This window comes from Trachemys scripta, chromosome 22, assembly GCF_013100865.1.
Source record: "Trachemys scripta elegans isolate TJP31775 chromosome 22, CAS_Tse_1.0, whole genome shotgun sequence".
Classification (NCBI taxonomy): domain Eukaryota; kingdom Metazoa; phylum Chordata; order Testudines; family Emydidae; genus Trachemys; species Trachemys scripta.
Window position 1 is genome coordinate 11,601,256 of NC_048319.1, and position 13,472 is coordinate 11,614,727.

Here is a 13,472-nt window from a genome sequence, read left to right on the forward strand (position 1 = left end):
TCACCCTGGACGGGGATTTGGAGCCCAAAAAGCCGGACATGTCCGGGAAAATCCGGACGTATGGTAACCCTACACACTTGACTGTGTTCAATCACATGAAATACCCTAACAGCCTTGCACATTATGCCTGCTAGCACTCTGCCCTGCCTACCCAGCCACAACGGCCCCTGCATGTGTATCCCAGAGAGCCCAGCTCAGCTCCCAGCAGCAGTGCACTCTCGGATTGGCATCCTAGGATATCCCGGGGACACCAGGGGAATCATGGGATCCAGCTCCCATAATCCCTCCTTTCCTGGGAATCGGCGGTAGTTCCCCAGTGTGTATTTCACAGAAAGGTGCAGGGGTGACCCTCGCTGTCTCTGGTTTAAATAGCAAACACTGGTGGCAACGTTTCTCTTGTTTTAAACGTATACACAGCTTTCCACCACGGATGGATGCGTCCCTGCTAAAGGTGACCCGCAAAGGATATGGCTGATACTGGCTTAGTGCCCTTTGCTGGCTTACAAACAAAGCCTGACATTTTTTTGTTGATTTTTTTGTCCCTAATTTTTTTTCCTGCTTGTTTTTACGTTCTGACAGTACCTGGTTTACAATGGGGCCAGGCCTACATGCAGAAGGGGCCCCGGCACCCAGACCGTGGCCCCACCCCCCTGCTCCGCCCCGTGACTCCGTCCCTGCTAGGCCTCTTCCCCCTGAGGCCCTGCCCGCCCCTCACTCCTCTCTCCCCTGCTCCCTTTGCAAGCGGCAGGCAGGGCCTCGGGGGAAAAGGCCAAGCAGGGAGGGGGCCTCCAAGCAGAGCGCAGGCGGAGAGGGAGCGAGGGGCCACAGGCCGGGCACCGGGGCCCACAAAAGATTATTCCAGCCCTATATTCTGATGTCAGGTGTTGCCTCCCCTGTTTTTCCTGAGATGCTCTGCAGCTGCATGGGAATCTAACAAGGCATGACAGGAAAGAGCCGAGGAAACTAACCCCAGTTGATTAGGGAAGGGAATTGTGGTCAGAAGGCGAGATTTCCAAAAGCCCTCAGTGCCTTCCTAAATCCACTCTCATTGACGTCAGTGGGAGTCTGAAAATCGCACCTGGATAGCTTAACACACTTTGCTTTTGGTTGATACTTTCTTTAACTCAAACACCTAACAAGCTGTTGGGAGGAAAGTGCTCCATGGTAAAGATTCAGCACCTCCTGTTCCTTCAATTAAGGGCCAAGAAAACTCCCCATCCCCATTTCTGGGTCTTCCTATGAGACTGCCAGCAAAAGCAGAAATTTCCTAAAGTAAAAAGCCAGGCAGAAACTCTCCACCTTGTTTTGAAAAGCACCTTTCAAGCCTCCTGACTGGCAAGCTTAGAGAAGCAAAGCAGGGCACAAACCCAGATCTTTCCCTTTGTGGGTCACTTTTGAGGAGAACACAATCAACCTGGTTATGAACCCTCCAAGGAGAGGTCAGCCCCTTGCAGCATCTCTGTCTCAGTCTCTCCATCTTTCTTTCCTCCAAGATGCTCCATGGGACTTAAAACCCCAGAAGGGTCGGGGTGGAAGGGACCTCAAGAGGTCATCGAGTCCGGTCCCCCCGTGCTGAGGCAGGAACCTGTCTACCTTCAGGCCTGGCCGTGTCCCTTTTAAGTGTCCTTGATCAGATTGTGCCTGGTACTTCCGTGCCTCTGAACTGCTCCCCACTAGGAAATGGTATCAAGGGCTCACAGCACCCCGTTTGTGAGCGGGGGCTGCGCTCCATCTCCCCTGTGCCCCTCAGCCAGCTTCTCCTCCATCTTGTGTGGTCTAGGATCTAGGCCTCAGCATTCTGAGCTCCTAGCTGCGTGTGAAGGCCACACACAGAGATTGCACGTGTCCCTGGCGCTGCAGCACCCCAAAATCTCATGCCCCCCGCCCAGCACACGTGGGTGGATGGCTGGCTCCCCCACCGGCCCCTCGCTAATATCTCTTCCACCCCTCCACCATGCTCATGTGGGTGGGCTCCTCCTCACTCCAGGCTCATCACGCGTGCGTGTAACATGGCTGGGTGGGTGGCCTCATTAACGTGGGTGGCATCTGCATGTCAGAGACCCCCATCTCCCTTTCTTCTGGCTGCGCGGCAGGATGTGAGCGCGGAGAAGAGCCTGCAACTCCCCGAGCTCTACGAAGTGGGCCAGAGAGACGAGCTCTTCAACTACCGGGTCTTCTGCGTGACCCTCCTCCACGGCACCGTCACTTCCTTGGGGAGCTTCTACATTGCTCTGTGGGCCTTCGAAGACAGGGTCGGCAGCAGGGTCGTCGGCGATTACCAGTCCTTCGCTGTAACAGTGGCCACCTCGGCCTTCCTGTCTGTCATTGTTGAGGTGAGCCTCGGGTACCCCTGCCCCATCTCAGAGAAAGGAGCTGTGGGGGGTACCCTCGAGGACAAAGGTAGCAGTGGCTGGAAGGGTTCCCTGGAAACAGCCAATGGCCACGTGGTGGGAGGTGCTGCCATTGGAAGGGAAGTTGACTTGGCTTGGCATTAGCCGTCGCGGGGGGCTGGCGCGAGTTGAGGAAGCGGCCGGGGCGGGCGATGAAGAAGAGGCCGTTTTGCGGCTGTGAAGCACCGGGTGAGGAAACTGCTTTGTAGGGCTGTTGGGAACCCGCAATTCTGGGCAAACAGTTTGTTCTGGATCGGAGCAAAACACCACCATTTCCCACGGAATGAAAACCCGGAGAACATTTCTAGTCAGGGCCAGCGAAACGTTTCGTTCCAGGAACAGTCCAACGCTTGGGGTCGAGAAGGTACAGCCGTGTCATTCCCACGTTACTGGTTCTCGTTCGTTTCAACGCTAGTGTATTAAATATAGGAACGTAGGGAGGGACCGTCTGCGGATTGATTCCAGGCCATGTCATTGCAGGAAGCCCAGCAAATAACCCCATTCACAAACATCACCAGCTCCGGTTGTTTGCCCCCCCTGCTTTTCTTAAAAGACTGTTCCAGAACCTGCCTCTGATGGCTGGAAACCTTCTCATTTCTACCCTCAATGCATCCGAGTCCATAGACACGTTTACTGTTAAATGTAACACTAGAACTGAGGTTTCCCTGTACTCGAAAAGTAAAACTGAAGTGAGGAAGTTGAACCATTGTGACCGGGGCAAAGGGAGACGTTTCGGCGTTATTGAACTGAAACGAGAAAGTCGAAACAATCCCGTTAGGCTTTTCCCATCAGAAATGGCATTGAAATGACCGTGGGACATTTTGATTTTGGTGAAACTGCGTTCCCTGGTGGGAAACTGCTCTGTCGAAACCCCTTTAAGCCCCTTTGCGCCTCCCAGCCTAGGAGATGAGCCTGCGTTACATTAGGGGAAGTGTTGGAGATCTCCCCTGTTGGTTCCACCCCTGCCAGCGGGTGACACAAACACTTCCCAGCCATTGCTAGCCCTGGCCGCACGCCGCTAGCATCAGCAGTGTCAGGGGCCCTATACAGACAAGCCCCTCTGGCGAGCACTGTGTTCTTAGGGAACATTTCCACTGGCACTGGAGGTGTAATTTCCAATGCCAGGAGCTCTGATTGAGTTAGTGCAGCGTGGCCCTGAGGCTGCCCGGGTGGCGGGAAGGGATAACCGCCCCAGGACAAACCCCTCTGAGATGCTAGGCGTGTCCTCGGGGCACCTTTCCCCTTCTGCTACTCATGCAGCTGCCCGAGCATTTTCAGTGCACGGGCTACCGCAGGCATGTCTGCCTGAGCAGCAGATCACAGCTCCAGCTCCGAGGTAGACCGGCCCTCACCCTTTTTCAGAGTAGGTCTAATTGGCACGGAGGGGTGGGATTTTTCAAAGGGCTGATTGGATTTGGGGGACCCCTTGCATTGACCTTTAGATCCCATCTCTGCTACCACCAACCGGACTGGCCCATTTGGCAACAGGGACTTTCTTCAATGCTCAGCCGTGGCCTAACAGCAGGAGCGTTAACGGGCCCAGAATTAGACCAGAGACGAATGCTGGGGCCGGTCCCCCCGGCTGGGTCAGAGGCCTGGGAGAACTCTCCTAGGCGAAAGGCTGTGCGAGCAGCTCTGGGGAGTGGAGGCTGCCGGTTCCTGGACTCAATCCCAGAGCTGGCTGCAGAGTCTAAAGGGTTAACGGGCTGCCGGTTCTGCTTCTTCCTGGACAGATCATCATGGACATTAAGTTCTGGACCATTCTGACCTTCCTGACCGTCTCATGCAGCTTTCTCTTCTTCTGCTTCTTCTCCTTCCTCACCCAAAATTTCCCGGCCTTCAGAGAAGCCCCGACCATCTTCCGCTTTCCAGGTCAGGTGCCCCCAGGGACCCCAGGGTGGAGGGGCTTGCATCTGGGGTCGCTCCCTCTCCCCACTCCCACCCCATTTATCCTGAGCCCTCCTCTCTCGCCCCCGTGCTCAGTGGTGCCAGAAGCAGGAAGTTGGGGCCACGCCGACCCCTCCACGTCCTGGGGGTGTCGTGAGTGTTCGGAGATACCGATCCCCTCCGGCCCCGTACAGCTTGGGGGAGCTGAGTCATGATCCCATTGGCCTTGGGCAGAGCCCTAAATCCATGACTGATCCATTCCTGCGTAACCCTGCCGCCGCATGGGCCCGTGGGCTGTGCTGGGAGAGCGGCGTACTGATGCCGTGGGAGCTGGGATGATGCATTGGACGCTGCAGTTGCCTCAGGGTGAGGTCTTGGACCTTCTATCCGCGCCGACTGGGCCCTGGGTATAGATAGAGTCATTAGGGTCTTTCCCATGTCCTGTGCGACTCACCCTGGCCTGCATCCTGGCCTGCGTCCTATTGACAGATGCCTCCCAGAATGCCCTGACTGACCCGTACGTCCTGTCCATCGTCCTGCTGTGTGTGGTGGTGAACACCATCCCCTCCCTCACCATCCGCCTGCTCCGCGTTATCACAGGCACCGGCACCATTCAGGATGTAAGTGTGGCTCTGGGCGATGGGGTGGGAGACCAGCGTCTTTGAAGGCCCCTCCCTCGCAATCCAGGCCCTGAGCTATTCTCGAAGGGTCCGTTGCCATGCTGACCTGTTTGCCAGGCATGTCAGTATGTCTCTAGCCTGGGTGTGGCTGGATTTATTAAAGGGGTTGGCCATTGACGTACATGCTGGGATAAGGACAATCCACTCTCATGCTTCAGGGCACTAGATGATCACCTTGGTGGTCAGGAAGAAATGAGCCAACCCACCACTGGCACATATGGCACGATACATTGATACAGGCTCCCCCGAAGTACCAGGTACTGGCCATGATTGGAGCCCAGATGCTGGGCTGGAGTCTGTCTCATTAGACATGTCCTACGGCATCTATGAAAGGGCCCTTTCTGTATTGCCAGTGTGATGCCCTCTCATCCTTGGCAACAAGATCCTGTGTGTTCATTGGAGTTGACATCTCCTGGCCTTTTCTCATTGCATTGTGGTGGGAATGGCCAAGCATCACCCGTTTACCCCCATTGTGAACGGGGGAGCAGGAATATACATTGCCAGCACCCCCTGCTTTCCCCTCCCGGCTGGGGGTAGGCCTGATGGCCTAGCAGCCAAGCCAGCTGAATCGGTGCCCCCCACAGGCTGAGCAGCACTAGTGGGAGGCTGCTTCCCCCGGCTCTGCTCGCTGGCCAGCCTGCGCAGTGGGGTACCAGCCCTGCCCATGTGACAGCTGGGAACCTGAGAGCTGAAGAAACTTGTCCCAGGCCAGACAGGGAGGCTGGTGCAGACCCCAGATCTCTCAGACTGGTGCTTTCACCCCAGGGCCAACCTGCCTCTCTCAGCCCGCCTTCTCTCCCTTTGGGGGTGGTGACGTTTCTCTCCTTGGCCCCCCTGCAGAAGATTAGCTCCAGGGACGTGCGGGTGGCGGAGAGCACCGTGGAGCTGAAGGCGCACTTCCGCAGGGGCTCCTTGCAGCGGCGCTCCAGCTACGCCTTCTCCCACAAGGAGGGCTACGCCGACCTCATTACCAGGGGCGCCAGCCTGCGGGTGAAGGACTCCAGGAACCGAGGCCCAGTGAATGCCGACAGCTACCAGAGCGTCCTGCTGCCCGCCAGGGAGGGCGCAGCTTCAAGCCCCAGTGTTTTCCTAAAGGAATACAATTAAAGGGATTTTATGTTTCACGCTGCTTTTGGACTTGGGAGACTGCTTCCCAGCTGGGTCTGGAGGCTGCGGACCGTGGGTGCTAATCAGGCACTGAACGAGCTGCCTGGCTCCTTTAAGGGTCATTTTTTCTATTTTTTGACTGCCAGAGAAGTACTCCTTTGCCAACCTTTCTGAAGAGCAACAGTGACACCCGGTGGCCACTAGTGTTATTTGCAGGCGTGCATTACCTGTGGATAGTCCCTCTGGAACCCTCATTGCTGTTTCAGGATATGGTTACTGCATCATGCCAGCTGCTGTGTCAGGGAGGAGTAAGGGTCTCTGGGCAGGAAGATAGTGCCCTTAGCAACACTGATATATCAGGCAAGGACCATTCATGCTCTGACCAATTCAATCTTTCACACACTGTGCTCAGACTCTCCTGACTTGGCAGGAGTACGCAGAGCGGAAGGATGGTGGCCTCTTTCTGCCCCAAAGCTCACCTCTCGAGCTCACTAAAACAACCTCTGTGTTGTAATGAACTAGCTAGTGCTTGGGTGCGCAGCTGCCCTCTCCTGGATGGACTCGGAATTGCGCCAGCTGTGGGTCATAGTCCCTATACTGTTAACAGGGATTCTAACTGGCCTTAAAAGACCAAGGCCCGTGGCTTTGGAGCAGGAGGATACGGATCTTGTATCTGCTACACCTGTGAATGTGCAGGCAGCCAGCGCGTGCAGCAGAGTAAGTGGGGGTGTGTCTGGCCCCAGCTTGTCATGGTACATTCCGTGTTCCGAATTAATAAAGTACCCCAGTACAATAAGAGCTCTGGGTCTGACTATTTAATGCCATATGGGTCCTCTTGAAGGGCTGTGTGGGGATGGATTGCACCCTCAGCAAATTCGCGGATGACACTAAACTGGGGGGAGAGGTAGATACGCTGGAGGGTAGGGATAGGGTCCAGAGTGACCTAGACAAATTGGAAGATTGGGCCAAAAATCTGATGGGGTTCAACAAGGACAAGTGCAGAGTCCTGCACTTAGGACGGAAGAATCCCATGCACCGCTACAGGCTGGGGACTGACAGGCTAAGCAGCAGTTCTGCAGAAAAGGACCTAGGGATTACAATGGATGAGAAGCTGGATATGAGTCAGCAGTGTGCCCTTGTTGCCAAGAAGGCCAATGGCATATTGGGCTGCACTAGTGGGAGAATTGCCAGCAGATCGAGGGAAGTGATTATTCTCCTCTATTCGGCGCTGGTGAGGCCACATCTGGAGTATTGCGTCCAGTTTTGCTCCCCACTACAGAAGGGATGTGGGCAAATTGGAGAGAGTCCAGTGGAGGGCAACGAAAATGATCTGGGGGCCGGGGCACATGACTTATGAGGAGAGGCTGAGGGAACTGGGCTTGTTTAGTCTGCAGAAGAGAAGAGTGAGGGGGGATTTGATAGCAGCCTTCAACTACCTGAAGGGGGATTCCAAAGAGGATGGAGCTCGGCTGTTCTCAGTGGTGGCAGATGACAGAACAAGAAGCAATGGTCTCAAGTTGCAGTGGGGGAGGTCTAGGTTGGATATTAGGAAACACTATTTCACTAGGAGGGTGGTGAAGCACTGGAATGGGTTCCCTAGGGAGGTGGTGGAGTCTCCTTCCTTAGAGGTTTTTAAGGCCCGCCTTGACAAAGCCCTGGCTGGGATGATTTAGTTGAGGATTGGTCCTGCTTTGAGCAGGGGGTTGGACTAGATACCTCCTGAGGTCCCTTCCAACCCTGATATTCTATGATTCTAAGACCCTTCCCTCCTGGGAAGTCCCCCATCCCCTCCCTGCATTTCTGTCATGGAGCTGGATGTCTGAGCTTGATCTGGGTCTGGCTTCTCCATGGTGTGCTGCTTTGGGAAGACTGTTTTTTCTAAGGTTTTGGTGCCCAACCTTATGCACAGGCTGCCCTACTCTATCCTAACTATTGCCACGAAGCTAGGGGAAAAAAAGAAACTGCTTGTTGGACTCCCTGGCTTTGCAGGCTCATCCTTTGGTGTGCCTGTTCCCCCACAGGCAGCAAAGAAAAGAAAGAAAAAAAACTCCCTGGCTTTGCAGGCTGCCAAAAGGAAAAATGTGCCCTTTTAAAATCCTGAGGTCTTTGCTTCTGGTTCAAAATGATCCCACCTCTGCCACCATGTCAAGGCTGAGTCCCCACTCCGGCACTCTGAGTGCAGGAAGTGGGGCCCACAAGGATTCTAAAAATTAATACTGGCCACTCCAGGCTTGTATTAAACTCCCAAGGTTACAATGTCTCTCTGACCTTGGCTTGGTAAATGCTGCCACCACCCAAATGCAAAAAACCCCCTTGGACCCAGGAAGGAGCAGTTGGGAATTCCTCCCTGTGGGTACCCTCAAGCCCTTTCACCTCCCGCTCCGGGGAAGAGCTGAGAAAGAAAACAAAGGAAATGAGCTGTGGCTACCAGCTAATCAAACAACATTCCACAAACCTCTTAGGACACAAAAATCCAATCCTGTTTTTAAAAAAGGTCAATTTTATTAAAAACAAAAAAGGAAGAAAATACATCTGGAACTTAGGCTTTTGCTAGATTTTAAAAGAGCAATTCCCAAAAATTAAGCCCCCAAACTAGCTTTCTTGGGGGTTCAGCTTAAAGGTTACAAGCAAACGAAAGCATCTGGGGTTAGCACAGAGGAGTCCACAAGCCTTAAAAAATAAACAGAAATAAACCTAGTTGCGTCTTTCTAAACATTCTAATTTACTTACATATTTGGGTTGTTAAAAGTAGTTCTAGATATGATCTGATGACTTTCATATCTGGTTCACAGCATTCCTGCTGCCCCGTCCCTTCAGCCCAGAGAGAACAACCACAGACAAAGGGAAAGTTTTGTTTTCAATTTAAAAAAGTTTTAGCCTTTCCATTGCCTTTTTTGAGCAGGTGCCCACTTTCTTTTTTTTACCTCGGGAACTTTTTAACCCTTTACTGGTAAAGCAAGTAGAGAACAGCTACCAAGAGGGATTTTATAGCTAACTGGCTGGCTGGCTGGGTGTCCATCAAAGGGAGCTATTCCCCCCCCCCTTCATTTATGACACCTTGTTACTGGGATTGGTAGCAGGCTAGAGCCAGGACCCTTTAAAGATGCTGTCAGAGGTATTTTCTCTGGACCCAAAGGCCCAGCTGTTGCTGCCTGACCAACAGAAGGATTCGAACATTTCCTTATTCGGAGTCTGATTCAAGGCCTGTCCGGGTGTCATTGAGACGTCATGTGGGGTGGATCCTTTCGCAGGATCGGGGCCAGATCTGACATTTCCCTGCTGAGGTGCCAAGCGGATGAGACTCCATTGTGCTCTTCTGCAGCTGCGTCAGCTCCTCCGGGCTGATGGAGGAGCAAAGTCCTTCAAACTGGGCTGCTGCTCAGGCTGTCTCATGAGACCAGGCCAAGCAGATGTCCCCCAGACCTGGAAGGCAGCAGATTGAAAACCCATCTAGAGTCTGGTACCCAACAGGTGTTTATCCTTTGGAACTCCCCACCCCGGCTCTCAATGAGACAAGGAGCCTAGCAGGAGAGGTGAGAACACTGATTCAGTAGATGAACCTTCCTGCGACAGGGCACAAACCAGCTTCTAACTGGTGGGGTGAGGAAGAAACTTCCCACAGGGGATGATTATTTCATAATTGTCCATTAGGTTTGCTCTGTGCTGTCCTCTGTGCCATGATCTTGAATTACTTGGACCTCTGGTCGGATCCGATTTAGCATCTCCCACAGGCCTGACCCTGCACTCCTGGCAGTTAACGGGAGCTGGCACTGAGTTGGTAGATGCTAGGTCCCCGTTAGCACCATTGGGAGCGAAGGGTGAGGCTGTGCACCTCTGGGGGCTGGGCCCTTTGTCGGTGTGTTGAGCAGACTGGACCCATCTGCCCTCACCCCCCACCCCCCATCTGTATTCATGTTCCAGCAACATGGCTGCAGTCACTTTGCCTGACTGTGATGGGGTGCACACACCCTGCACTGGACAGCACAGAGTTAACTCCTCATTGTGGGCTGCGGAAGCCACGCCCCCACGTCCCTACTGGGCATGCCCCAAGTGCAGTGCTAGTATAAAAGGGAGCAGCCCAGGTCAGTCTGGGCTGATTGTTGCAGTGGGAGGATGCATGTAGCAAGCGCCAGTCTGAAAGCAACTACCGCCCCCGGCTGTGGAAACCAGAGGTGTTGAGACTCTGGGAGATGCCCCGATACTTGCTGATGCCCCAGGGGATTCATGACTACTGAGAACAGCATGGGCTGGAGACTGTGAAGACACCCAGGAGTCCTGGTAGGAAGTAGCCCAGGGGAGGGACTAGCCATAGTCCTGAGTGTAGTTGGCACGTTGTGGCTGGATCCCTGCTGACTCAGTGGTGAACTCACTCGCTGCTGTCAGGGCCCTGGTCTGGGACCCGCTACCTTGGCTGCCACCCACCCCCAGGTGGTGGCACTGGACCTTGCAGCCCTGAGGTACAGGGCAGCTCAAAGGATGGGGTGCACTCACCCTGCGCTGGATGGGGACCCCCCAAAGGGCGGGTTGACATGTGGGTAGGAGATTCCCAGGGAGCTGGGCATCCTGCTCCTCTCCATTCCTAATATTGTGCCAAGATTCATCGGTTGTAAGGCCGGAAGGGAGACTTAGCTCAATCCGGTCTGAGCCCTGCATGACACAGGCCATTCGATCACACCCGTCCCTCCCTGGAGGGAGGCCAGGAACTGGGATTGGGCTAAGGCAGCTTCCAGAGAGGCAGCCAAACTGGATCTGAAGACCCCAAGAGCTGCCAAATCCACCACATTCCAGGGGTTGACCCGCCCCACCCCCCGGCTTCAAACCTGGGGCTGTTCTTCTCGTTGGCCGTGGCCTGGCTGGAGCGCCCAGCCCTGGGCTCTTGGTCTGCTGTTCGGTTTGATTATCTGGGTTACTGCAGAGCGGAGGGGCCCAGCCAAGGATCGGGGCCCTGTGGGGGCAGGCGTTCTACGAGCGTGCGCTGAGAAGACGGCCCCTACCGCAGAGAGCTGGCAACCCAAGTCTGAGATGAGACAGCAAGCGGGTGCAACCAACAGGTGTGGGGAGGGAGTCCAAGGTGCTAGCCGGAGGGTCCCAGTCAGCGTGAGGAGCAGTGCTTAGTGTCCGTGCCATAGGGGTGCTTTGCAGGCCCTGGGCCTGGGAGTGTTTGAGGGAGGGGCTGGGAGGACAGGGCCGTGTCCTGTGAAGAATTACATGGATTCTGTCTATGCACCCGGGGCAGCATGGGAGAAGGCTCCCAGGTGCTTGCTGGGTAAACGGACAGCTTGGCCAAGGGGGTTGTGGGGTAAAGGGGTGGTCAGCATCTCACATGCAGGTGATGGGGAGGCTGACCTTAAGAGTGGAAGCCTGGTCCAGTGGTTAGAGCACTAGCCCTACACTTAGGGGGCTGAGGGCCAATTCCCTGCTCCGCTACTGACTTCCGGTGTGACCTCAGATAGTCACTTGGCCTGTCTGTGCCTCTGATCCCCCTGGGTGGCACAGGGATGGTAACCCGTCCCGGCTCACGGGGGAGTCTGGGGATAAATACACGGGGGGACCGGGTCAGTGTGGGGCACAGAGTGAGGGCTGGGAAGTGTTTCCCTGACGGCCCCACCTCTCGTTTTCATCGTCAATTGGAAGCTCTTTGGGGCAGGGCTGGTCTTTGCAGTCTGTTTGTTCAGGGCTGGGCCTAGGGGGCGCCCGATCTGGAACGCCCTTGCGGTTCGTTCAATAACAAACCAGTGACCGAGAGAAATGAAACAAACTGCAGAGCTTTGGTAGGGCGCTGCTGCACCCAGCCGTGGGGTGTCTTCCCCCCCCCTCCCCCCCCGCCCCGCACATCTCCAAATTCCCACACTCTCAACACCCTCCCTTATGAGGGAGCGTCTCCAAATCACAATCTTTCATAAACGATGCTCCTGGGTGTTGTGCAAGTAACAATTGGTTTGATGTAGCGGCGCGGGTGGGTGGGGGGGGAACGTGTCTGAGGCTACAAGCGAGTCAGGTGACCTGGGCAGCGGTGTCAGGTGGGGGGGGGGGGGGGGGGGTCCCAGCCCTTGGCGTGAACCCCCCCCAGAGTCCACAGATGAGGTCGGCGGGAAAGGCTGGGGGAGGAGGCTTCTCTAGCCCTTCTCAGGGTGGGTCTCTTGCTCTGGAAACCCCCCTCCCTGGGCTCTTCCCGAGCCCCGGCAATCCAGCCACGTGGGTGCTCGTCTCCTCCACAGGGCCGTGTCGGGGGTGGCAGGCTCCCTCAGCTGGAGGGGCAGGAAATATAAAGGAGACACTATCAATAGTGCGAGCCCAGAGCTGGTTCACAATTGCCCCCTCGTGGGTGAGGATCAGCAGTGCAGTGAGTCCAGGCTCAACAACAATTTTGACACTCACACACAGGCCCTTATCTCAGTGACCTCCGTCTCTAGAGGTCCTATGTCTCAGCCTGCCTAGCATCACCGGCGAACTGGCTGGCAGCTTTGCATGGCACTCGGTGGGTATGCGGCACTTCGATTTTCTTTTTCTTTTTTCATTTTGGCCCATCCCATCATTAATCAGGTGATGGGGAGGCGGGGCTTAGAGTGGCAGGCTTGTCCAGTGGTTAGAGCACTAGTCCTGCACTTAGGGGCCGAGGTTTAATTCCCTGCTCTGCTAATTCCAGTGTGACTTTTTGAACAGTCCTTTGGCCTCTCTGTGCCTCCAAGGGCAGCTTTCTACCTAGCCAGTGATTCCCCCAGTTAGCGCCATCCACCCTAGTGGGGGGGGAAGCTGTATTCTTTGTCTTGCGATTCCTGGGGTTCCACTCAAATGAAATGGAGGGTTTGATTTTTACCAGTGGTCCCAAGGAGCAGAAAGTGTGTGTGTGTGTGTGTGTGTGTTAAACACCTACACAACACCCTTATCTTCAAAAGCCTGCTTAGCCGGCACCCTAGAAACATGGAAACTTTTTATTCAGGTCAGTTTACAGTAGTTGTGCTCATTCTGTAAGCAGAGCCCTGAGCTGCGCTTGGTCTATAAACGGCACCCTGGGACCCCCCTTTTAGTGACAACGTCTTCCCTGCCTCCATCTTGCACCAGGGCAGGAGGGGCTAATCAAGTGCCGATTGATACCTGCCGGTCAGTGACACCGTGTGCGCTGGCCAGCAGGGTCAGTTCCAGCTTTTTTGCTGCCCAAAGCGGGAATTAAAAAAGAAAAAAAAAAAAGATAAAGCCGCGATCGGCGGCACTTCGGCAGCAGCTCTACTGGCGGCGGGTCCTTCCCTCCGAGAGGGAGTGAGGGGCCCGCTGCCGAACACCCGGATGTGCCGCCCCTTTCCATTGGCCGCCCCAAGCCCCTGCTTCCTTTGCTGGTGCCCGAAGCCGGCCCTGCTGGCCAGGGAATACAGCGCAGTGAGTCCCCCCACACGTCCTACCCCTACCTGCA

The 13,472-nt window shown here is 55.1% G+C and overlaps 1 protein-coding gene across 1 annotated transcript in view; it reads left to right on the forward strand.

Moving 5' to 3' along the window:
- Nucleotides 1–6,094, forward strand: part of ATP8B3 (ATPase phospholipid transporting 8B3) — a 42,555-nt gene extending 36,461 nt beyond the window's left edge. The window contains exons 23-26 of the mRNA XM_034755595.1: nt 2,094–2,333; nt 4,124–4,262; nt 4,767–4,897; nt 5,798–6,094. Coding sequence (XP_034611486.1) covers nt 2,094–2,333; nt 4,124–4,262; nt 4,767–4,897; nt 5,798–6,064 — 777 coding nt within the window. The 3' untranslated portion in view covers nt 6,065–6,094. The remainder of the gene's footprint in view (nt 1–2,093; nt 2,334–4,123; nt 4,263–4,766; nt 4,898–5,797) is intronic.
- The last annotated feature ends 7,378 nt before the right edge of the window (nt 6,095–13,472 follow it).